The 24,950-nt window shown below is 44.3% G+C and overlaps 1 protein-coding gene across 3 annotated transcripts in view; it reads right to left on the reverse strand.

Annotated features, from left to right (window-relative positions):
• Positions 1 to 3,821: 3,821 nt before the first annotated feature.
• FBN2 (fibrillin 2) overlaps positions 3,822 to 24,950 on the reverse strand; it is a 175,185-nt gene continuing 154,056 nt past the window's right edge. Inside the window, exons 58-65 of one of the 3 annotated variants that reach the window (XM_066618394.1) lie at positions 17,988 to 18,113; positions 14,912 to 15,034; positions 13,835 to 13,951; positions 13,012 to 13,140; positions 10,634 to 10,753; positions 6,550 to 6,781; positions 5,716 to 5,875; positions 3,822 to 4,187 (exon numbers count right to left, since the gene is read on the reverse strand). In XM_066618394.1, the coding sequence (XP_066474491.1) occupies positions 3,822 to 4,187; positions 5,716 to 5,875; positions 6,550 to 6,781; positions 10,634 to 10,753; positions 13,012 to 13,140; positions 13,835 to 13,951; positions 14,912 to 15,034; positions 17,988 to 18,113 (1,373 nt within the window). Of the gene's footprint in view, positions 4,193 to 5,705; positions 5,876 to 6,549; positions 6,782 to 10,633; positions 10,754 to 13,011; positions 13,141 to 13,834; positions 13,952 to 14,911; positions 15,035 to 17,987; positions 18,114 to 24,950 lie in introns of all 3 variants that reach the window. The other 2 variants (XM_066618393.1, XM_066618392.1) reach the window with 2 other exon arrangements.

The raw sequence follows: 24,950 nt of genomic DNA on the forward strand, positions 1-24,950 counted from the left end.
AGCTGAGCAAGTGAATAGTTTCTGGCTGTTGAACTGTGTTTCTACCAAAGTTTGAAGCATATTGAACCTGGAAGCATTGGTGTACTGGGACAAATGCCCTGTGGTACCATCCCACTGGGGTCCTGCTTCAACCGCCTCCCCCTGCCACCTGCCCCCCTGAAGGCCTTCTGAAGCCTCTGGAAGGTCTAAGAAGGTCATGTCTAGTTTTTGCTGAAAAGCATAAGTGACCTCTGGAAAGCCTTAAAAGGCCTCAGAAGGCCTCCTAGAGCCTGGGGAGGCTGCACAGGGCCTCTCCAGCCCTCAGAAAACCTAAAAAAAGTCACGCCCAGTTTTTGCTGAAAACCAGAAGTTATGTTTTAGGCCTGGGCAAGTGGTATTTTATGGCCCTGGGTGCCACTGAGGCTAGGATCGCAATTGCATGTATAGGATTGCAGTCTAAATGCCTCTGTCAGGCAGCTGGTTTGGTTTTAAAGGGGCTTTCTGTTACATATGAAAGCCTGAGGGAGTACTTCTAGTTTTTTGGGCCCTGTGGATTTGGTTCCCCCACAGAAATTGGTATCTACTGGGGGGGGGGGGGAGAACCAAGAATGGATTCCCCATGGATACTGAGGGTACCCTGTATTTTAATTTATAAACCACACTTCCTATGCTCAAGGTAATGTACAAGATAGGAATAAAATAAAACATGACTAAAACAATCAAAATGATACTGGAATCAATTAAAAATATAAAAGCAACAAAATAAAAGCATAACATAAAAGCAGTGGTGGAAAATAAAAAGGGGCCCTAGTAGGTTCCTTTTCCCTTCTCAAATGCCAAGTAAAATAAGTAAGTTTTTAGCCCCTGCCAGAAACCATTTAAAGGGGTGGTTGTCCTCCAGTGATGTGTGTCCCTGCCTCTGATAGGATTTAACAGCTTAAATATAAGAATCTCCACCCCTCAGCCTTTCATACCAGCTTGATACACTTTTCCACCTGCACAAATGACGCTTTCTAGGTATGGAGAAAAGCAGGTGATTCTTTTCCACCACCTACATTCTCGGTATTAGGCTATCTTAAAAGGCACAACAGCAAAAACTAATTTTTAAAATGGCACTCGTAGCTCTAGTCAAAGCTTGTTTTGCATGTGTTTGGAGGGTTTTTGTGACAGTTGTTAATGAGTACCTCATCTTAAAAATAAATAAAAAAGGGAATATTTTTGTGTGGGGTTGCCTTTCAGCCAGTTTGAACACTAGATGGCAGCCTTGTTTAAATTTAAACTTCTGGCACAACTCAAGACAGCAGCCACAATGCAGAAAAACTCTGACCCTACCAGTCTACCTTGTGGATCATGGTATATCTGTGGCAGTATGGTGCTGAAGTTTAGGATAAGAAATTGCTGGGGCTTGGCTTTCAATGTGAAGGGGATTTGTTGCTTGAGAGTGGAGTTCCTTTACTTTTTCTTTGAACACATCCACTGCTACGCTTGCAGTATTTTAGTCCTTCGTTAGACAGGTACCATGCCTTGCTACTTCAGCGCTTGTGCCAGTTGGATGTAGCTGTGATTCAATGTAGTGCCAGCAGCCAAGTCAAAAGTACAATCACAGAAAGAAAGCCTTTTTTGTGCTTGTGTGTGTTGGCAGGGAGGATTTGCATAGAATGGGGAGGGGGCTCAGTTTTCCAGTGATTTATCTCCCTATCAACACATCATAAGGATTTTGAAAGAGGCTAAGGAATGATGAGTCAAGGAATAAGTAAGGAGTGACTGGTAACATGTGTGTCTCCTGCAGGTGTCTACTGTCTATCTCATGAAGGTAAAAAACCTTTGAAACAGTTTTGTCAGGGAAAAGGATATATTTCCCAGAACTGCCAGAGCCGACCATCTCTGGTGAAGGCAGAAAAACAGGTGCACTGGGAGCTTCTATATCCCCAACAGCAGCTTTCAGACTTTGATAGCTACCTCTGATTCGTCTATGAACAAACAGAATCTACAGCTAAATGGTCATCTCCCCAATGCAGGATTCTGCACTGAGTGCATAATATTTTGCAGTATCTTCCCAATGTAGTATTCAAGCATATTAAACATAAGCACTGGAGGACACATCACACCAGGGAAACACTCTTGAAGAATAGAAGTTTGAGAGAAAACTGATAATCTGCCGCTCTTGTTCACTTTAGTAGAATGTCTTCAGTTAAGTACTGAACACTGTGGCTAGGTTAGAGTTTAGGTGGTTAGGAGAACAGAACTTGTCTACTTTCATTCACTTGCATGCCTGAACAAACCATGCCGGCTACCAGAAAATAAGTTTTATTGCAGGAGAAGTGGTGTAGTATTAGTACAAAGGCCTACAAAACAAAATCCTTTTTTTTCTCAAAACAATACTGTAATTTACAATGTTTTCTTCTTTTCAAAAGGAAAATACAAAATATGAATCCAAACACTGAGTGTAGCTTGTTGCTAATCTTTGGTCAGCACAGGTACATGTCTGGAGAAATGTGCTTTGGGTTGGTTCATGTGTGAGGTTCTTTTCTGTTACTTGTTACAGGTACCAACTGTCAATAATAGCACCATGTCAACACACTTATTAACACATAATGGCACAACATTAAAAAAATACTAAACTAAATGCCAACTCATTGTACAAAAGTCATTCTTACAAAAAGGCTATGATAAAATGAGGCATATTGTGTATAACTACAGTATTAATGATAATTCCTAATTGTTTTCAAAAATGCATTTTTTTTTGTGCAGCGTGAACAGTACACACACATGGCAGTCCTGAAACAGCTCAGTCATCTTTATTTTCAGCATTAATCCAAACCAGCACCAAACAGAATGAGACATCAGGGTTTCCCTTCTGAAAAGAGAAGGTAGTATTCAGCTGCCTACAGTAATGCATGTAATGTAGAGCACCTTTAGTTGCAGTGAATGAGGTGTTATGTGATATACTGAGGTTAATTGAAGGAAATACAGTACGGTTTGGCCTGCAATGCTAATGGTACCACAAGCAGTCCAGGTATTTTGCTACAGTGGTTGTGCGTCATCTTCCATTAACTCGGATGTAGAATCTAGTTGTCCGAGTTTTAAGGTAAGTATTTGTAACTGAGGCTTATGATGACTAAAAGTCTGGTAATGGTCAATGATCATTTATGAAAAGGCATGACTTAAATATCCTGCTTGGAAAAAACGTTCTTTGGTTCTCTGGACTACAGTGCTCATTTTGTCCTGTGATAACTTTTGGAAAACTGTTTTATGCTATATGGACGACTGGCACAATATTGAGAGGACACTTTTTTTTTTTTTGAATCTATTGGCTTCTCTTTTTCAAAAAAAGTAAGAATCTCTTACCTGTAATAGTTCAAATTTATAAAATCTCAAAGAAAAACAAATGCGTTTCCCTTTTTTTGTTAACATAGATTGTTACTTTCTCCATATATTACTGCATTAAAATAAATAAAATCTCTATTTTTTTTAATTTAGGAACTATAGCAAAATACCCAACATGCTAGACTGCTAACAGGAAAAAGTAGCTCACATTTTTGTGCCATTTAGTGCTGTATGCTGACCTCTTAGCACCATTTTTAAAGTATATTTTAACGAGGTTATATAAAGATACAGTAACCATGATTGACATTGTAGTCAAAGCTTTGGCCTTGGAAAAGTCACAGGGCCATTCTGCAGTCTTGGACAGGATGGAAGGATATAGAGGTCTCTGTAGTTTTTGGTCTTTAAAAAGTAAGTCATTGACTCCTTTAAAGCTTTTAAAAAGCAAAGTATGTTCAGGTGGATAAGTAAAGACATGTAAGTGAGTCATTCATGAAGTGGGACTAAGTATGGAGGTTTTAGTAGAGTTGAATCCAGAGCCTCATTTTGAGAGCTTCTCCAAGCTCTCCTAGGAGGTAGTTGTCCTCATTGCTTTCTTCCAGTTTCTTTAGCTCAGTCTTTTTGTAGAGAGGAATGCTCACAATTTCCAGTGTGTATGTGCCAGGCACTGCCTTTCTTTTGGCAACCTGAAGATAACTGAGCCCATCCTTTTGGTGTATCTGGAAGAAGCTGTTGTCATTGCCAAAGGAGATGGCGTAACGGATGTGATTTGTGAGAGGCTGTATTGCTGGCATGAGATCTAGAATATGTTCCTTATTGCCAAGTCCAGAAATATTGAACCTCATCTTCAACGGGTGGTCGATGTCCAAACTTTCCAAACTAATCTGTTAAAACCAAAAGTGAAAGTTGAGCATCAGAGCACAGTAACATCCTATCACCCTTTCCCCTGTCTGTCACAGTCCCCAAGAACCCTCAGACTTATGCCAGCTAAATAGCTGGTGTAGGTCCAAGGAGATTCATGGGTGGCCAGGCGAATTATGATGAAGGAAGTAAAAAAAGATTTTGTTTTCTACTCCTGGTCCCATAGCATGTAGTGCATGCTTCATTGGCAGTGCTGCATGCTATGGGCTGGAGGGGAATAGGATTGGGCTGTTAATAGTTTAAATAATGTCACCTAGTTTTGCAGGACCTAAGTAATACTGGCCAACATTTCCAAGCATGTCCACAGAATAAAGGATAATTTCATAAAATAAACTTACCCCCTCAAAAAATGAACAGGGAATTCTATTGTGGAGAATACAATGAAACTAAAGAAATAAGTTAACTGTGCAGAGAGAACCAAATCATGGAGCATATTATCTGGGCTGGAAGCCTCCAATACATTTAATAGTGTGGCTGTATGATGATCAGGATGACATGTATTCTGAAAGGTTAGATTTTTCTTTTTGTATCAGTAAAGGGCTTTCCTATGATAATACAGTACTTATGTATTCTTTTTGGTACATTAAGCTTTTCAATTCAGTGATTTTATTCCACTTGCTATTAAGTACCAAGAATGTCAATATGAAAACTTTTTGAAATAGTTAGCACAGAACTACCCTGTACTATATTTTCCTGCAGTACTTGTACTCAAGCTAATCTAGGACACTGTAATGGAAATGCGCAAGATACCTTGAGGAGATAGGGTGTGGTGTCAGCAGTGGCCCCTTTAAGGATCAGGCCTGGGCATTCAGCAGTGCGTGTGCTGCAACAGCTGCAGCCACTTGAAGGCAATGGGGCCCTCGGGCATAAAAGCACCTGATGAAGGGAGAGTTGGGTGTAGGTAGCAGAAGGAGGAAAGCTTGAGGAACAACAGACTGGAAACTGGCTTAATGGCTAATGGAACTGCTGATGGGTGAATGGACTTTGGAAACTGCTGGAACAGACTGCTGGAAACACTGAGATTGGTGTTTGGCTGCCATGCCCAAGACCTGCTGAGGACCAAAGTGCTGCTGTAGTGAGGGAAGGAGCTGCTGGCAGGAGAGGGGAGGAAGGAGGACCTCTGCAGATGGAACAGGCTAGCTACCCTGGTTGTGGGGTCCAGCAGGACTGCAAGGCAGAACTGGAGTCATTGTTGGGTAAAAAAGGGGGAGCTAATTAGCTAAAAGTGGGCATAGGTTCTTCAGGCAGAGCTTAGATTGGGAATCTGGCAAAACAGACATTAGACTTAATGGCATCCTATGAACAAAAGGATACAGTGACTGCAGTGAACTAGTGATTGTTCTTTCCATTCCCCTGGAGGTTTATCATTGGGGGCTATAAGGGAACAGCTAGCAAACTCAGTTGTCAATCTTTTCAGTATGATATTGTAATTATTAAATTGATATTGTAATTGAATGATTCAAATTATTTACAATATTTGCTTACCTTGGCAGGTTCAGTTTCATTGATGCTTCTTTTCCTCCTGTTCTCTTTCTTAGAGAATCCATTAATTTTACACTCATAACATGCTTCAGGAGACAAAGCATTTTCCTCATCTCCATCTAATGGCAGATACTGGCCTTTATTAAATCCCATTCCTGAGACACAATGTCTGTGGAATAAAGATGGCTAATTAGTAATTAGAAGTTAGGTTTTCATGGCAAAACTGGAAGCAGACTTTTTCACTATTTTCAGCAGTTTGGAGGTGTGGGAAACCTTGCTGAGAGTTCTTCAGGTTCCCTGGACCCTCAGGAGGGCTGGTGCTGCCACAAGTAAATAAACAAAACTCCTTTGCCCCTGGCAGCGGCTTGATCATGGAGATCAGGTCACTGCCTCCACCATCGCCCAGCCTCTTAAAGGAGCAGAGACAGAGCTTCCCTGGCTGAGGCATCACAATGCCCCAATTTGGGAACCTCTGTTGTAGGGGAATAAAATTTAGTTTTTATTTAAATTAAATATATTTTAATTTATTTAATTAGTTTATTGCTGGACTTCCACCAGAATAAATAATGAGTGATCTCCCAACTAGTGATTTTGCAGTCTGAACTTTCCTCTGAAAATGCAAGCTGCCTCTGTGAAGGGAAGGAGAATTCCGCTCATGAACAACCTCTTCTAAATATGCAAAAACCCCTTGTGTGAATGAAATGCTCCTTCTGTCCTGATGGAAATGCCATCCATGGAAGGAATTCCTGATGGCAGAAGTGCTAGTTCAGATGCCATACATAGTTGGTGACTCATCATTCTGCAATAAGTTCTGTCCTGAAGGATTCATAGCCAAACACTTACCCTTGTCCAACTCTGTAATACCCAGGAGGGCAGCCGCAAAGATAACCTCCTTCTGTGTTGGAGCAGCCATAGTTACAGGGATTCTTAGTGGATGAGCACTCATTTACATCATGGCATGCACTCGAGAACTGATCATAAGAAAATCCAGAGGGGCATGCACATTTGTAGCTTCCGAGCGTGTTGTAGCATGAAGCTGAGCCACAAATACTCGGGTTTGAGCATTCATTTTCGTCTGTTAGAGAAAAGAATACTTCTTATTATAGAATACCTTTATTTACAGAAGCATGCAGAATCTATCAGGGGGATACTGGTCAAAACTATACCTGATTTCTAATGACCAAAACTTCAAAAGTAATTTCTTAATTCCATTTTTTAAGAGACTGGCACAGAGAAATGCACTTGCTATTTAAAGAAACACAAAATGTCTGATGGGAAGCCCAATCCACAGTGTGCTAATGCCAGCGAGGTGTGCATGCGTGTTGTCACAAATGTTCCATAAGGCATGTTTGGAGCAGCATGTGCATGTGGTGCGGGAGGAAGGCCTGTGCCAACCTGCTGGTACCCATGGAAGACAAGTGCATGGCAGAGCAAGTAAGCTCCCATGTGGGCTGGCAGGGTAAGAGTGGAGTGAGGGCAGGGAGGGAGTGTAACAGGGAAGAGGGAGGAGGATTGGAAGGGGCAGCTCCCACTATATCCTACCACCTTCCTGGGTCTGAATTCTTAATACAAGGGTGATTGGACTTCCACCAGCAATTTTTCTGGCACAAGCCTGAGTAGCCTCATTGCAGCTGTTGGAACTTACCCCAGGGGAAGGGGACAAATGTTCCCTTACCTTGGGGAGACCCCATCACCCTCTTTCCCTGTACTGGATGCAATGGAGGCCATTCCAGCGCTGCTGTACTGCAGCACGGGAAGTTAGGATTGCGCTGTAAACATATTTCTGTATGATAGTGGGAAAAATGGAGGTAAATACCACACTCAGTAGAGAAGGTAAAGTATGTAAAAGAAAGCCCCATTGTGCGTTCTTTGTCTCTCCTTGTAGTTGTCATTTTTCTCATCTGTTGTTTGCATACAAATAGCTCTATCTGATTGCGGGCTGCAGTTCACAGATGGTCTTCAGCAACAGGTAGCAATTTGTATTAGTTGCCTGGCACAGTCACTGCTATCCAATAGTTTCTACCAGATCTATGCCCCACATACCACCTTAGTTCACCAGGTCAGAGCCCTAGAACCTGTTTGACAACTGAGGGAGTCATTTAGCCTGGGAACATGTGAAGTAAAACTAAGCAGTTTCTCATTTGTTATTTCTCAGAGGATGTGTGCATGCACTGTCTTTATTAACTTCTGGTGCTGCTGGGTTTCCAGAGTATTCAGTCCTCCTAGAGAAAGAAGATGCACTGATTGGAAGCTTACTATGACCACAAGATGAATACTAGGAACTGGCTCTTTTATATAGAGAATATAGAGAATTGTTGTGATGGGAAGGCAGGTATACTGTCAACAGCGTAGCTGGAAGGTGTGCTGCTCTGGGGGACACCTTCCAGGGCCGCTCCCTCACCCCCTCCAAATGCAACAAGAACTGTGCTTCATTTGTGGCCGGAGAGTGATCCAAGACCTGAGCAAACCTTCTCCAGGCCTCAGGAGGTCACTTCTGGTTTTTACCAAAAACCAAAAGTTACCTTCTGAGGCCTGACGAGGCCTCCCCAGGCCTCAGATCATCCTCTGGATATGACTGAAGCACAGCTCTGGTCATGTTTGGAGAAGGTGTAGTGTGAGCGAGGGCGGCAGCACAGTTCCCCCGGTAGAATGCCAGCCGGGGTCCTGTGACACCCCCTCAATAACGCGACTGTATATTACAAGCCTCTGGATTGGATGTATGTGCAAGCCATGTACTGTACGTAAGTCTTTGAAGACTTCTGCTGCTCCACAATGTTGCTGCAAGGTTGCTGACTGGAACTCAGTGAGTGACAGGCAATCCAGTGTCAACAGTGGACAGGATTTGCTTTCATCAGAGCAGCATTCCCAAATGCACCACTGAACTTTAGGAGCAAATTGCAGCCATTAACTTATACAGCAGAAAGTGTAGGTTTTTAGTTGAAGATTGTTGCTGAGGAGGGACAGTCTCAAATATAGTCCCTGACTTGGACCCTAGAGATTTCAGCTTGAAGTGCAAGCCTACAGCTTCATTCACCCAGCCCCATCTCAGATTCTGTTTATTTATAGACTGAGACGAATGAAGACACACTCCATTTTCTCACTCAGATCCTTAATAAGACATACAGTGGTATTTTCAGAAACAATGAAAATAGCATAGAAAGTCAGTTGCAAATAACATAACGTAGACAGGCATTTGGCTACTGACAGATAGTGCTGAAATCAATGGCAGACCTCCCTAGCCCTGCCTCCTGGGGCAATGGGCCACGATAGCACCCCCTGTGGGCTGTTGCCACTCCTGCGTGTGGAAATCAGTCCCCCACCCCACTCGAGGCTCACAGGGCCTCGTGCAACCTGGGCCTGCTTTGGGAAAGCTTCCTGAAGCTTCCCCAAAGCTATAAACTGTGCTTCCGAGAAACCGGAAGCAGTGGCATCACTAGGGAGTGCAAGGGGTGTGGGCCGCACCAGGTGAAGCGCACAGGGGTGGTGACGTTTACTGGGGGGTGACAGACTAAAATCGCGGTGGTTAGGAATAATACCATCATGTTATATACTGTTGGATGCGGAATTTCCAGCAGAATGCAATGCAAAAAACCAGAGTGAACTACCTTCTTTCTATCAAAAGTTATGGCCAAAAAAACTGGAGAACAAAACAATGTATGGAGCCCTATGGAAAGTGAAACTGAGTCGTATTGGGTGTTTACTCGTGAGTAGGTGAACTTGCCTTAATCAGTCAGAAAGGGCAGGCTGAGAGAATTCCAACAACACCAGAATGGTCCTGATCCAGTGAATGCAGCCCCCAAAAACACTTGAGAAGGAAGTCCCTCCCTCAAAGCAGACAAATGTTTTAAGCCCCATGGAAAGCAAGAATAAGCCTCACTGGCTCATTTACTCACAAGTAAGCAAACTTGCCTTGGCTGGTGGTCAGGCCAGGCAAAGGGGATTGTGAAGCCACCAGAATGGTCCTGATCTGATGGAACTGGAGCTAAACAAGTGCTCCAGAAGGCAGCCTCCCCCCCCCCCCCCGCCCCACTAAAAAGGATCAAAACAGAGGCTTTGGCTGATAAGGTGAACTTTTTTGAGACCTGCAAAGCTAGGTGGATCCTGACAGTGATCTGGTTTAAACAGAAGTTCTTGAACTGGGCACTGGGTAGGGTTGAAAATCTTACTGATTTTTGTAGCAGGCAGCCTACAGAGGAAATTCACTTGGCGGAACAGGGCTGGTTTCTGCTTATTTATTTGTTTTACTTTAATTATTCATACTTATTTATTTTAATTTGCCTGATGATGTCACTTCCACCATGGCATCACTTCTGGTGGGACTTAGATTGTCATTCTAAAAAGTGGGTCCCAGTGCTAAAAGTTTGAGAACTGCTGCAATAAGGTGTTAGTAAGTTGACACCCAGAGGGTGGGGTGTGATACCACTAGTGACTAAAATCAGTTTGGAGGAATAATACCTCCAAATATACCTTTATATAACAATCAATGCGTAATTTCATGCAGAATGTGTTCTATCTTTGTTCTATCAAAAGGTACAGCCAAAAAACCAGTGGGGGCGGAGTGATGTTACATCAACATGCCCACCACCTGGGGTGTTGTCCTGCCCACTGCATGGGGGGTGACGCGCTGGCATCCCACACCAGGTGATGTGAACCCTAGTGATGCCACTGACCGAAAGCACAGTTTCCAGACCCATCAGGAGTCTCAGAGAGGCTCGCGCCTGGAGCATTTGCCCCATCAAACCTAACTAGATATCTGCCACTGGCTGAAATGTAGTAGCTCAGAAACCCAGACTCATAATTTTTCTAACACTCAAAACTGGCAGATTTCAGTGTGAACATAGATATGAAATCTACATTTCTCCATCATCAAAATCCTGTTTTTTGTTTTTGTTTAATTCTGAATAACCTGTTTGCACAGTATTCTTACCCACACATTGATTCCACTGGTAATGCTGAACATAGCCTTGTGGGCAACCACACCTGTAGCCACCAAGAATGTTCTGACAGCCATGTTGGCACCTGTGATTTCCTTCACACTCGTCCACATCTGCAAAAACATATTATAGGATAAGGAGAAAAAAAGCAAAGAAACCGAAAACTGCTAAAATTTGGTATGCAGATTTTCTGAATCATCTTAAGAATTTTTTCATAGAAACATGGATTGGAAATTAGCCTTTCATTCAACCCTGTCTGACCTCTTCAAGGGAATATCAGCATAATTCAGGTGATGTAATACACCCACCCCCAGCTTTTTCAGATCTCTCTTCCATAGTCTGGTTTATTTTTCTTATAAATAGGAAGTATTTGCTGATACACCAATTACATCCTCTTTATTGAAATTAGAACACATTGTTGCAGCTTTTTTTTTTTCTTCAGCTGCCTGGCCAAAATATATATGCTTCATTTTAATGAATATGTAAAAATGTTCAGACTTCTTAAATGAAATATGTTCTAAATCAGCCATTTTAAACCACTGTGCCGTGGCACACTGGTGTGCCGCTAATGGTCCCAGGTGTGCCGCAGGAGTTTGGTGGAGGGTCATTTATTAAAAGGACTATTGGGGATATGAGCCCCCCCACTAACAGCAAGGTGTGCCTTGTCAATTGTCCAAAAACGGATGGTGTGCCTTGACAATTTTAGTACCTTGTCAGTGTGCCATGAGATAAAAAGGTTGAAAATTACTGTTCTAAATGGTTTGCCCCCTTTGCTGCTCTCCTTGGATTCCTCTTGTGTCTAACTTTTCAAAATACTGTGACCAAAACTGATTTAAATCCACCTGTGGGCTAAATAATGTGCAGAAGAACAATATTATCTTTGGTGTTCTGCAAAGCATTTTAAATTAATGAAACCCTAAACTGCACTTTTTGTGTGTGCGTGTGGGGGATCAGAATCACATTTCTTCCTCATGTATACACACATCTGCACATTTCTATCAAATGTAGATAACTTTTAGGGGATTTTTCACATAAATATGAATTGTTCTTTCATGTCCTTTTTCAACACAAATGTATTTTATATGTAAAATATATTTTGTCACTGCATTATTATTATTTTAGTTTTTGAACCAAAGACATTGAAAACTTGCTCTAAGTGGCTAATCAAAATTTAAAAGCTACATTCTCTGTAACAGCATAAAATGCATAAAAAGGCCTTATGGCATAAAAACACTGTATATTTCCTCCTGAAGTCAAGAGATTTGGCCTAATCCACAAGTCTTAAATGGACCTGTGAGCTCATATGGAGAAATGTTAAGATATGCAGGGAGACAGACCACATAAGGTTTTAGAGGTCAAAAACAGTGCATTGAATTGGGTCCAGAAGCTGACTGGCAGTTAGTGAAGAATTCCTAGTGAATTCTTCCTGCCAGGAGACAGGCAGCCACATTATATCTGTATATAAAGTTTGTGGGTTTTTTCCATGTAAAGACAGAGAATGATAACCATCAAATGAACTCTGGGATAGTTTAAATACATAGAAAAGCTAGAAGATAGTGCCAAAACTAAGGCTGCTACCCTATTTGTTCCAGAAATGTGATGAGATTTGGGATACCAATGTGGCTTCAATGGAGAATCTGTGGATATTTCTCTCACAAAATATTAACCAACTAGTACATCTTTCTCACATCATAGTTTTGTGTCTGTGAGGTGCAAATCCACAAAATCATGTTTTATGGCATTCTGAACTGGAAATAAGATTCTTCTGCAGCCAAATAATATTTTTGCCTACCGTGCTGCGGTTCATGAGACCGCCAAGCTGCAGAGGCTGAGCGACCGCCCCACGCTAGCCCAGCACCAGCGGGTGCTGGGCTAGCACGGGCAGGAGCCCGGCAGAGAGGCTTGCAAACGTGCCTTATGGCATGTTTGTGACAGTGCGCAGTAGCATGGGCTCAGAATCTTGGTAACTATGCGGTTTGACTGTGCAAATGTAAGAAGTGTGATTTTTGTGCTCCCCCCCTTTTGGCATTTAAATAGTGACCCTGGTATCCACTAGCATCTGTAGTGTGTTAATCCACGGATGCTGGATCTGCAGCTACCGAGGTCGCACCTATATAGAACAGCATATTAAGTACAAGAATACAGTAGTTCATGGATTACCTTGAAATAAAAAAAAGTTGTGAAAGCATTACAATTTCAAAGTTTTGTTACAATGAAGTGTCACAATGAAAATGCCAATGTTTATATGAATTTATGGTATAAGCCCAATACATGTAAACACTGCTGCACAGTCTTGCAACTTATGCACATCCTCTGGAATGAAGTGGCAAATAAATGATTTGCAAATAAATTTTTGATATTCAAGTTTTACCTTCACAGTTTAATCCAGTTGTGTCTAGAGAGAAACCTCTCTGACATTCACAGGTGAAACTTCCAGGAGTATTCTGACAGATTCCTTTTGATCCACAAAGCAAAGGCTGTGATCCACATTCATTATTATCTAGAAAAAAGTATTTATATGAATCGAAAATAAAAATAAGTAACAAACAAAAATATGGAAAGGTATATATATAACACTGATACTGTATTGGTAACTGTAATATCAATAATGATGATGGCGTGCTTGTATGCTTCTACAGCTGTATCGAAAATGCACATTCTTGGACATCTTGATATCAATCTAAAATTTGACAAGACGAGCTTTAAATTATAATAGATTGTGGCCACTGTTTGTTGTACAATGCTAGTACCAGTACCAGTAACCTATGGAGAGGAAAAAGTGGCTTCTCTTTCAAAAATGTTTCACAACATTCACTCCACAACTGGCAAAATATATAAGATAAAGGTCAAATGAGTTTTGGACATCTGATATATCACTGAAAAAAATAATCTGGTTTTGATCAACTGGAATTTTAATCTAGATTTTAATAATGCTTTATTCCTTTGTTACCATGTGGTTACATTTATAATGTAATATACAGCAACTGAGAAAATGCTTTGATTTCTTTCAGCATTTTCCTTATCTTAATTATCTGCATTTTTTTGTATCTTCTGAAAAGCAATACAATGATGACAAATATCTAAACACACACTACAGAATATTTTTTTAAAAATCATATATAAGTCAGATGGCTTGTGTTTAAATATAGCATTGCCTTTTTTTCTTTTATGAAAGAAAACTCTGTTGGTCTTACCAATACAAGCTGTATGATGTTGTGTGAAGCCTGGTGGACATTTGCATGTGAAACCCCCAAGGGTATTGACGCAAAGGAACTGGCAGTTATGCTGCTTAGTTTGGCATTCATCAAGATCTAAAAGTGAAAAGATATAATGTTTATTCTCTTTAAAATGAAACCTGCATGGTTCTTTACTAACATATTATATTTGAATTCAACAAGAAAATGAGAACTTACTCTGATTTCAAGAGCAAACCGTTTTCTCCTATATTGTATACTGATTCCATGTTTTGGCTTAAACTGCAGAACAGTTTTAAGTAACATTCTGTACCTGAAAAGTGGAGCAGAGCTGGCTGATTCTGCCCAGCTTATCAAGGAACCATTTTCTCTGCTCTAGTTAGCACCAGTTATGGTGAGCTGCTTTGTGGCAGTTTTCAGTATGAAGCCCTGACCACTCATTCCATGTTTGCAGCAGATGCTGTGCCAGTAGTAAGGACTGTTGTCTACCCGCAGGACCACTGATAGAGATATAGTAGTTTGATATTCTGGAAATAAATCACTCAACTATAGAAGGGGCTCCAACAGAGTGGAAGAAGTGAAATTAGATGTATTCTACACTTTATGAGTGAAAGTAGATGTATTGACTTGGATGCTCAGAAAAAGTAAGACGCAGTGGTCCACAGGTCAAGTCCAGGGAATACAATTCCTACCATGGAATTTCTGCACCTTTTGTGGACTTTTTTAAATTAAGAAATGAATTGCATTTTCAGAAACAGTGGTGTGCAAACCTAGCCTTGGTGTAAAGACTAACTGATGTGGTATAGGCTGGATTGTCTTCAACTAGCTTTTGTTTTTTAAACAATATTTTTATTGGTTGTAATATTTTTTACTGGGTGAATAACAACAAAATCTCTGTAACACCTGAAGTGTGGCTGCTACCACAAAGGGAGAATTCTCTTATTTATAATCTGAGGTTTCATTTTGCTTAATGTGGAATGTAATTGTTCAGCTATGAAGGATTATACAAGGAGAGGTTCAGACAACAACAGTAAATAATAGAACAACCCCCCACCCCTGGTCTTGTCAACTGCTCACCTCTACAGGTCTTCCCATCTTCCTGGAGGATGTAGCCACGAGGACATGAACACTGGTAGCTTCCTTCAGAATTCTTACAGATAAAGTTGCATGGTTTGGGAGACTGTGAGCATTCATCAAGATCTAATTAGGAAAACAATCTATTGTAACTCAGTTTCTTGAAGAATTGTATATAAATTCTTTCTGACAAATAAGAGAAACCTAGCTTTTCCAGAAAAATATGAAAGGTAAATCTTTCTCCTAGGATCAACAATATACTGGCCTCCTTCAGATGCAGCTCAAATATGGTCTGTTCTCACATTTATGAGCTGCTGCAAGCCTCAAGCTTGTTGCTCTCCCCTTCAGGAGAGTCAAGTTAATCACAGTTTGACTTAAAATACAGGTCCAATACAGGTCTTAAAATACAGGTCCAACCTATAACAATATCACCTGGCCACGGTGATCCATGCTACGGTGACATTGAGGTTAGATTATTGTAACGCGCTTTATGTGGGGCTGCCCCTGAAGACGGTTCGGAAACTGCAATTAGTGCAGAATGCGGCAGCCCGTGTGGTCACTGGAGCTAGGTGGTTTGTCAGTCCGCTTCTCTGGGGGCTACATTGGCTGCCCATTCGTTTCCGGGCCAATTCAAGGTGCTGGTTTTGACCTTTAAAGCCCTATACTGCTCTGGGCCAGGGTATCTTAGAGATCGCCTACTCCTGTACAATCCAGCTCGTCTTCTCAGGTCATCAGAGAAGGCCTTTTTACAAGTGCCGCCACCTAAGGAGGTACGTGGGGCGGCGGCAAGAAACAGGGCCTTCTCAGTAGTGGCACCAACATTATGGAACTCCCTTCCCCTTGACTTGAGAATGGCTCCCTCTCTTGAGACTTTTCGGCGAGGCCTGAAGACCTTGCTGTTTAAACAAGCCTTCTGACTTCATGGCCTTTTTAACATCTTTTATACATCTTTTAGTTGCTTTTTTACAGGCCTGATTCCTCCATGAACTGCTGTTTTATGCTCTTTTTTATTCTGACTTTTATCTGACTACTGTTTTTATGGTTTCCCCTTCCCCCTGAACAAGTGAATGAAGGATAATCCTTTCTAAGGGCCCGGAGAGAGACTGATTGTTGGATTGTTCTCTTAATGGCTCTATCTTAACATCACAAAGGTGAACAAGGCTGTTTTTAAATCACCTGAGCAAAGAGACTTTGGTTTTTTAAATTGATTTGCTATAGTGTGATTTTTGCCATTCATGAGAGTTCTGGGAAAGGAACCCTCTCGAATAAGGAAACTCAACCTATATTCTGTTTCATCACAAATGGAAAAACTGTGGGTTGTGAAAACCATAGTTAGTTAATAAACCAGGATATCAAACCAAGATCAGGGTCAACTCCCCTCCCTCCCCCGAAAAGAGTTGACATAGAAGTACAGTCAGGCCAAAATAGTGTTTTGTCTAAATGAAAGACACATAAATCCTTATTAGCAAACAGTATGCAGAGGATTTCATTCAATTAGGTTATCTAATCAGGCCAATATCTGAAAAGGATTAAAGAATGAGCTTCTTTAAGCGAATTTAGCTAAAGGATCAAAGGAAGATTGATCAAGGTCATGAATGCCCATTTCAAATTCCACATAAAAATCTATTAACTAGTGGAGAATTCTTTAACACAGTGGTTCTCAAACTTTTTAGCGCCCGGACCCACTTTCTAGAACAGGGGTGTCCAAAGTTTTTGGCAGGAGGGCTACATCATCTCACTGACACAGTGTCGGGTGTCAGGGAAAAAAATAATTAATTTACATTTAAAATCTGAATACATTTACATAAGTATACATAAATGAATATATTAAAGATGAACTTATATGAATGAATGAAGGTCTTGCAATAGCTCAAGGCCTATAAAAGGCCTTGTACAAAGCAAGGCTGGCCTTTCCTTTGCTGCTGCTACTGCATCATAGATGTGAAACAGCAAGCAGTGGAGGAAGCCCTCATCCCACAGCTGACGTGAGAGGTCAAATAGTCACCCTCACGCTGAGAGCAGTTGCGTTGGGCCAGTGCAGGCTCCAACAAATCTCTGGAGGGCCAGAGGCTCATTGGAGACTGGAGTCTCCCTGAGGGTCACATTGAGAGGACTCGAGAGCCACATGTGGCCCCAGGGCCGGGGTTTGGGCACCCCTGTTCTAGAATGACAATCTGTCATTCCCCAACGGAAACGATGTCATTAACCTGGAAGTGAAGCCCTGTTCCTCCGGATCCTATCATTCATGTTGGGCTGAGAAGCCCGACACAGAGTTCTCTCATCTGTGCCAACAAAATACCTAGTGCAGACATGAGAAGCCCCCTTGCTTTCCTCTGGGGACAAAAGGGGATCTGTTCCAGAACCCCCTGCAGATACCAAAACCCGTTGATAATTCATGGGGGGCTGGCACGGTGCTGCAATAACTTACCTCAGGCCACACCAAGCCCTCCAGAGGCCGCACATGGACATGACAGGAAGTAACTTCCGGTTCATGCCAGCAACTTCCATTCGCATTTGGAAGGTGTTCTGAGATGACTCAAAACAGCTCTGGATGTGACTGGAAGTTGACAGTGCAAACCAGAAGTGACTTCTGGATGCACCCGGGAGGACTTCTGAGGTGTGGCAACCCTGTAAACTGACTAAAAGCATCCATCTGCATTACTGCTGGATCCGGGAAGAGGAAGAACAATGAGGGGAAGGGAAAGAAAAGGAAGGGGAGTAGAATTATGTAAAAAAAAGCAATTTTTAAAAAAGAACTCAAAGAAATGCAAGATACTGCCAAAAACAAACAAGAAAAAAAAAACTCTGCTTCCATTCCCAGATACAGGGCTGGTCTGAAAAGACACAGACCTCCTTGCCAGGGTAAGATCAAAGGTTGTCCCGACCATCCAATCAGGAGAAAGTTGTAGAGACTGGTCTACATACACTCAGGAGAAGACTTATTTTTATTTTAATAGAAATTATTAAATTTAATGTTACGTTACAAAGATTCAATTCACATTTAATGGGAAATCATGAATGGCTCCAAGTCAGGTTTCAGGTTAAAAGAGTGAAATTAAAAGATGGTGCTAAAGCTTACCCACACAAGAAGTACTACTTATATCAGTAGTATAGCCCACTTTACAAAAGCATCTGAAGGAGCCCATGGTATTGATGCATTGACCATGTTGACACAGGTTTGGCATCACCTTACACTCATCAATATCTGTGGAATAACAAGAAAATTTTGAAATTTCCAGGCATGTAAACACTTGATTGCTTATCTATCTATAGTACAATTTTCCAAAAGTAGGTGCCTAATCATCTTAGGGCCCAATCCTGAACTATCTCAGTGCCGGGTATAGTAAACGTGCCATAAGTTGGCGCTGAGCCTCAGTACCACATGAAGGACCAGCACTGCCAGCCAGTAGTAAATAGCTTCGGGGCGGGGGGGAGGAAGGGAATGGGCAGAACGTGAGGAAAGGATGGGGGAGGAAATAGGGCAGGAGGGGGGGTGGGACCAGTGGAGCTCTGCTTTGCTGGATCCTGAACTTTGTGACGGGCCAGAAGGCCCGACATGGAGACTCTCAAGTCTGTGCTGGCAAAATAAGCAGCGTACACTTGAGAAACTCAAGTCTGCAGGGCTTGGGGCTTTTCCCAGGTGAACAGGATGAAAGTCCCCTTCCCCTGAGGAGACCTCCAGTGGCCTTGGCAGTCAAGGTAGTCGTTTTGGCATTACTGCACCCAGCGGAGCTGCTAGCTTCAGGACTGGGCTGCCCCATTACTTTTGACAATATCTTATTTTTTAAAATATTCTGAGAGTTCAGTTCTACTAAATTATGTGGGATTTGTTAATTTGTTATTATGAAAATACAAAAGTATGACCCAGTGACGTATTTTTGAACTTAACAGAATGCTTGGTGTTTAGGAGTATTTGCTGGGAAAACTGGGATTAGGGAACTAGAACTGTATATAGTAGATTACTTTTTTGGTACTGTTTTCTTTAGCATTTTTCCAAATTTTGGTTATTCCTTTAATATCTTATGCTCTGTTTTCTACTATTATCATATTCCTTGTTTTTCACTCTGAAGTCTGCTGTTTGTAATTTTTACATGCTTACCGCAGACATTTGAGTATAAGTTGATCTCACAGCTAAGCCAGTTGTGAGCCAAAAATCATGGAATTTTTTATGGCCCTCAGATAAGTTGGTGGTAAAACTGAAGGGTGTGTGAAATTCTTTGAAAATGACTGACCTGCAATTGGTCTGAGGCAGCAGCAAAAAGTCAAAAAGGAGCCATTTTACCTTCTTTTCCAAATAGGAAGATGAAGATACTTATGGGACCAACCCTCATAGGCTTTGTGAGGAGTACAGTGCTGCACTTCTATAACAGCAGGCCTCATACAGGCTACAATTCCTGTAAGTGCCTTCACTTCTCTTCCTGTTTGGAGAAGAAGCTAAAAGTGTGACTTTTTTTGCTTCTTGTTTGCTGCCTCAGAACAATTCATGGTAAGTAAATTTGCTTCTTCCCCCCCACCCCCCTTGTCCTGCTTCTCAGCCCATTCCCACCCCTACCTCACCAAGCAGCTGTTCCTAGAAGGTTCATTTGCCATAATGATCCATTTATAAGTTGACCCATGCATTCAGGGCTGATTTTAAGGCATACATTTTTTGACTTATACATGACTATATGCAGTAATTCTCTTTCTGCTTTATTAGAAAATGAAATCATTCTACAAACAAAAGCAACAGGAACTTGCTATCCATTGGGACTGTTAACCAATGACTGTTAACCAGACTGAAAACTACTCTGCAGGCAGGGCTGGCTTTAGGGCAATTGAGTCAAAAGGATCAAGGCGATGGGGTGGCAAGCAGAGCGCCCGCAGCAGCAGCCATATGTAGTTGATGCTCCGACACTGTAGTTGCTCTGTCCTTGGAGTTGACGCTCCAGCATGGAATTGTCCATGCATGGTGAGCAGAGCCTTGCTGCTGTGTGGCTCATTCACCCATCATCTCAATTGGCCTGAAATTGGGCAACCAGAAGCAGTTGGTAGTGATGTCATCACTTCACCTTTGGGCCCTGCAACTCTCAAGGGCGGCCCTGTCTGCAGGTGCTTAATTATAACACATTTAAAATAGATAAATGTACCACATGCAAAGTTTTTAGTCAGCTTCAAGCTTTACAGTTATTGGTCTACTCTTCTTTTAAGGCAAGATTTTGCAGACTTTGGTCCAAATCCTAACCATCTTTCCAGCACAGGCATAGCTGTGTCAATGGGATGTGTGCGGCATCCTGCAGTTGGGTGGCAGTCACAGAGGCCTCCTCAAAGTAAGGGGATGTTTGTTCCCTTACCTCAGAGCTGCATTGCTCTTATGTCAGTGCTGAAAAAGGGGAAATTTGAGCTTACCTGTGAACTCCCCTTCTTGGTGGACTCCATGGTGGGTTCAGTCAGCCAAAGGTGGGTAGCTCCTCATCCCAGGCAGGCAGGTCAAGTGAAAACTTCCTGTGGTGAGGAGCATCCCCTGGCTTCCCAGACTGCAAAAGCCAGAAGGAGCATCCTCTCCAAATGCATGGTCTGCATAAGGAATCTCAAATCGCTGCAAAAACATAACTGAGGAGAAATGCAAGGCAGCCGCCCCAAGAAAAAACACAGATTTCTAACTGGGCTGACTTGGATCCCCAAACTGTACAGTAAGGTAAAAGGATCAACTAGAGCAACCTAACCAGACGAAACCACTGGAGCAACTTAACCAGAATCTTGGAGGTGAGAGAATGATTGTCCCACATATCAGGCTGCGAGGGCAGGGGACTGAACCCATCATGGAGTCCACCGAGAAGGGGAATTCACAGGTAAGCTCAAGTTTCCCCTTTCGCCGATGGGCTCTCCATGGTGGGTTCAGTCTGCTGAAAGTGTGTAATAGCCAAGCTGTGCTTCTCAAGGGCGGGCGCTGCCTGAAGTGTGGGAGATCACGCTCTGAAGCACTCTGTGGCCAAAGGCAGCATCCCTAGCTGCAGTGGCGTTCCTGGGGGTCCCCGCGCCCGAGGCAACCCCAAAATTCCACCCACACACCCTGTTTCGCCCCTCCTTCTCCACCCCCTGCGCATGTGACCCGGAAGTAATTGCGGTGATGTCATTGTCACCGCAATTACTTCAGCGCAGCTGCCTTCTCCGTTCCTCCTTTGAAAACAAGGGGGAACGGAGGAGGCAGCCGAGGCCCCCACGGAGCCTTCCGCGCCGTGGGGGTATCCATGGCTGCAGTCTGGGGCTCTGTGGGGGCCGGGTTGCCCCGCTTGCCCCCCCTAGGTATGCCAGTGCCTAGCTGCAAAGGAATCAATCTTGTAGTGCTTCACAAAGGTGTGTGGAGAGCTCCATGTGGCAGCCCTGCAAACCTGTTCTAAGGAAGGGTGAGCCTTGAAGGCTGCGGTGGTGGCTGCAGCATGGAGAGAGTGAGCTGCTATGCTGGGGGGGGGGGTTCTACCCCCCGTGCCTTGTAGGCTTCTTCACCAAGATAGAGGAAGGAGACACCCTGTTTCCTAGGCTTAAAGGAGACAAATAGAGCCTCAGCCTTTCTGGAGGATGTCCTATCGAGATAGAAGGCCAAGGTCCTGCGCACGTCCAGGCAATGACATTCACGCTCCCAAGGGTGAGAAGGGTTAGGGCAGAAGGAAGGAAGGATAACCTCCTGGGATCTGTGGAACATGGAATTTACCTTGGACATAAAGGAGGGATCGGGGAGGAGGACCACCCGATCCTCGTGGACCCGGCAAAGCTCCCTGGCCATGGAGAGGGCCGTTATCTCAGAAACTCTCCTGGCTGATACAATCCCTACCAAGAAGGCAGTTTTATATGTAAGGAGTTTGAGGGAACGGGTAGCCAAGGGTTCAAAGGGTGGTCTGGAAAGGGCTTTCAGGACCAGGTTAAAGTCCAGGAGGGGGCCCTAGCTATAGGAGGAGGATTGAGCAAGGAGACTCCTTGGATAAACTTCCTCACATGTGGGTGGGAAGCTAATTTAGTACCCTTGGGGTAACCTAGAATGGAGGTCTGCCTTTTGAGGGTGGAAGTACTAAGGCCCTTTTTGAGGCCAGACTGGAGAAACTCCAAGAAGTCTTTCACCTTAATGAACTCAGGGGAAGTATTGTGAGAGGCACACCAGACTGTGAGAGTCCACCAGGTATAATTGTAGACCCTGTTGGTGGAGGGCCTTATGCCTGCTAACAGGCTTCCGAGAACAGGATCTGAACAGCCCAAGGCGGCTAGTCTGCGCCGCTCAACCTCCAGGCAGCTAGGTGTAACATTTGAAGCTGAGGGTGGCAGACTGAACCCTGCAGGAGCAGATCCTCCCTTGATGGCAGACGCAGTGGGGGGGGGAGGGTGGACATCAGATCTGGGAACCAAGGACGACGAGGCCAGAAGGGAGCCACTAGTAGCACCTCTGCCCGCTCCGACCTGATCTTGGAGACGACCCTGGGGATGAGCTTGGTCGGAGGAAAAGCATATAAGACGCCCATTGGCCAATAAAGATGGAAAGCGTCGGTGCCCGCAAACTGAGGACAACGACCCCTGCTGAAGAACCAAGGAACTTGGTGGTTGAGGTGACAAGCGAAAAGGTCCATGCTGAAGGGGCCGAACTGCTTGAGAAGCATCCTGAAAACCTGAGGGTGGAGCTGCCACTCTGACTGGTCGATTTCCTTTTGACTTAGCCAGTCGGCCATGGTGTTGCTGACTCCTGGAATGTATTCTGCCCTGACGGAAGCAACGTTCCTTTCTGCCCACAGTAACAGGGAGCTGGCTTGAGTCTGCAGTGACTTTGAGTGTGTGTCCCCCGTCAGTTGATGTGGGCCTTGGCCAAGATGTTGTCCCTGTAAACCAGAACATCCTTGGCCCTCAGGAGGGGAGTGAAGGCCTTCAGTGCTAACAGAATGGTTCAAAGCTCTAGGTAGTTGATGCTTCGCGCTGCCTCTGCTGGGGACCACCTTCCCTGGGCTGTCCTGTCCCCCAGATGGGCCCCCCAGCCAAGGAGACTGGCATCTGTATGGAGAACTGTCTGCTCAACCACAGAAATGGGGGAACCCTGGCTCAGTCTGCGTGGCTGCAGCCACCAGCGAAGGTCCAGCTTGGAGGCCGGGTCCAGCTTTACTAGCTTGCTCCTCTGGTTGGTGATGAGATCCTGGAAGGGCAAGAGCAGGTGCTGAAGGGCTCTTGCCCTTAATCTGGTTCATGGGATGATGTCCTGGCTTGAAGTAAACATGCCCAGGAGGTGTGCCAGAGATAGGAGATCCAAGTGACTGGACTTCAAGACGGAGGAGGAAAGCTGGGTGATCTTGTCCCAATGCTCCTGAGAAAGGAAGACCCAATAGAGGTGCATACCTATGATGACGCCCAGATGGAGAATGCGCTGCGAAGGAACTAGATGACTCTTGGCCCAGTTGATCACAAAACCGTGGAAGGCCAGGCAATGGATGGTCCTGCTGATATGTAGCTGTCCCTGTTCGAATGAGCTCAATCTCAGAAAAGGGCTCAATCGAGCTCAATCGAGAAAAGGGAAAGCCGCCACCCCCTAGGTGCGCAGGTGTGCAATGTGAGCCACCAGAACCTTTGAGAATACTCTCGGCGAAGAAGCCAACCCAAATGGAAGACAGCTGTACTGGAGGTGAGCACCATTGTAGACAAAATGGAGAAAGCGCCTGTGAGATGGTAGAATGGGCAAATGCAGATAAGCCTCCTGAAGAGTCAGTGAAGCCAAGAAATCGTTCCACCTTATGGCCATCAGAATGGATCTGAGCGTTTCCATCTTGAAACGGTGCTGGTGTAGCCATCTGTGTAGCCACTTGAGGTCAAGAATGGCTCGGGTCTCCCCAAACTTCTTGGGGACAGTGAAAAGTGCGAGTAGACCCCCTGGCCCCACTCGGGTCTTGAGACAGGCTTGATGGCTCTAATCTGTAGTAGATGGCGAATGTCCCCCAGTGTTTGGGCATGCTTGATTGGGCAAGCTGGCCTGCGGGCGTACATGAATCTGTCCCTTGGGATGGCTTTGAATTTGATGGAGTAGCCCCTGTGCACGGTGTCCTTCACCCACTGGTCTGTTGTGGGGCAGGGGGCATGCAAGGGGGGGAGGAGTACTTAAGGGCACCAGGAGAAAAAAAGGGGGGAACCAGCCAGACTCCTTTGCCCAGGGGCAAATCAGACTCACTGTTTGCTGGAACCGTTCAGAGAGATGGGGGGGGTTGGGCTGCACGTGCGAGCCCCCAGAGCTGGCTCCAATGACGCTCGCAGCTGTAACCTCTATGAGAGAGAGGGAGCTGGGGAGGGGGGCGCGTACGCGATTTCCCCCAGCCTGATCCCGGCTCTCAGCCACCTGCAGTCGCACCACATGGCTGAAGCACGGGAAGGTTGAAAAAAGCCTCTTGCGCCTTTGCTGCTGGTGGCAGCACTCGAGCAGGCTACCAGCCAAGCCCCCTCCCGCCAGGAGGACTGTAGGAGGCAGGGGCCCTAAGGCTGTCTGGCTGGGGCTGCAACCCCTCTCCTGCCTCCGCAAGCGGCAGCTAGAAGCGCAGCCAAGCTGACACGTGCTCCCCAGGCAGCCAAAATGGCCGCTGTGACCTGCTCCGACGGGGCACAGACCCCAGAAGCCCAAGAGGACATGGGGAGGCTGAGCGGCCAGCAGAAGAGGTGGGGAGCAGATGCTCCTGAAAAAAGGGGGGCCAAAGGGCCCAGAGAAAAATGCCCAGAAGGGCAAAAGGAGGCGCTGGGCAGAGAAGCTGCCCAGAGCAGCAAAAAATCTCGACCTGCTTTCTGCCAGGCGAGTTCAGTCTGGGAAGCCAGGGGGCGCTCCTCATCACAGGAAGTTTTCACTTGACCTGCCCGCCTGGGATGAGGAGCTACCCACCTTCGGCTGACTGAACCCACCATGGAGAGCCCACCGGAGAAGTGGGTTAGGATTGCGCCCATAGTTGAATATATTCAGAATAAAATTTGATTCAGTATGAAGTTAGAAAGACCAATAACTCTTTTAAAAACTGTTCAAAAGATAACTAATTTAACAATATCTATAAACTTTCTACCA

This window comes from Tiliqua scincoides, chromosome 2 (genome assembly GCF_035046505.1).
Source record: "Tiliqua scincoides isolate rTilSci1 chromosome 2, rTilSci1.hap2, whole genome shotgun sequence".
Classification (NCBI taxonomy): domain Eukaryota; kingdom Metazoa; phylum Chordata; class Lepidosauria; order Squamata; family Scincidae; genus Tiliqua; species Tiliqua scincoides.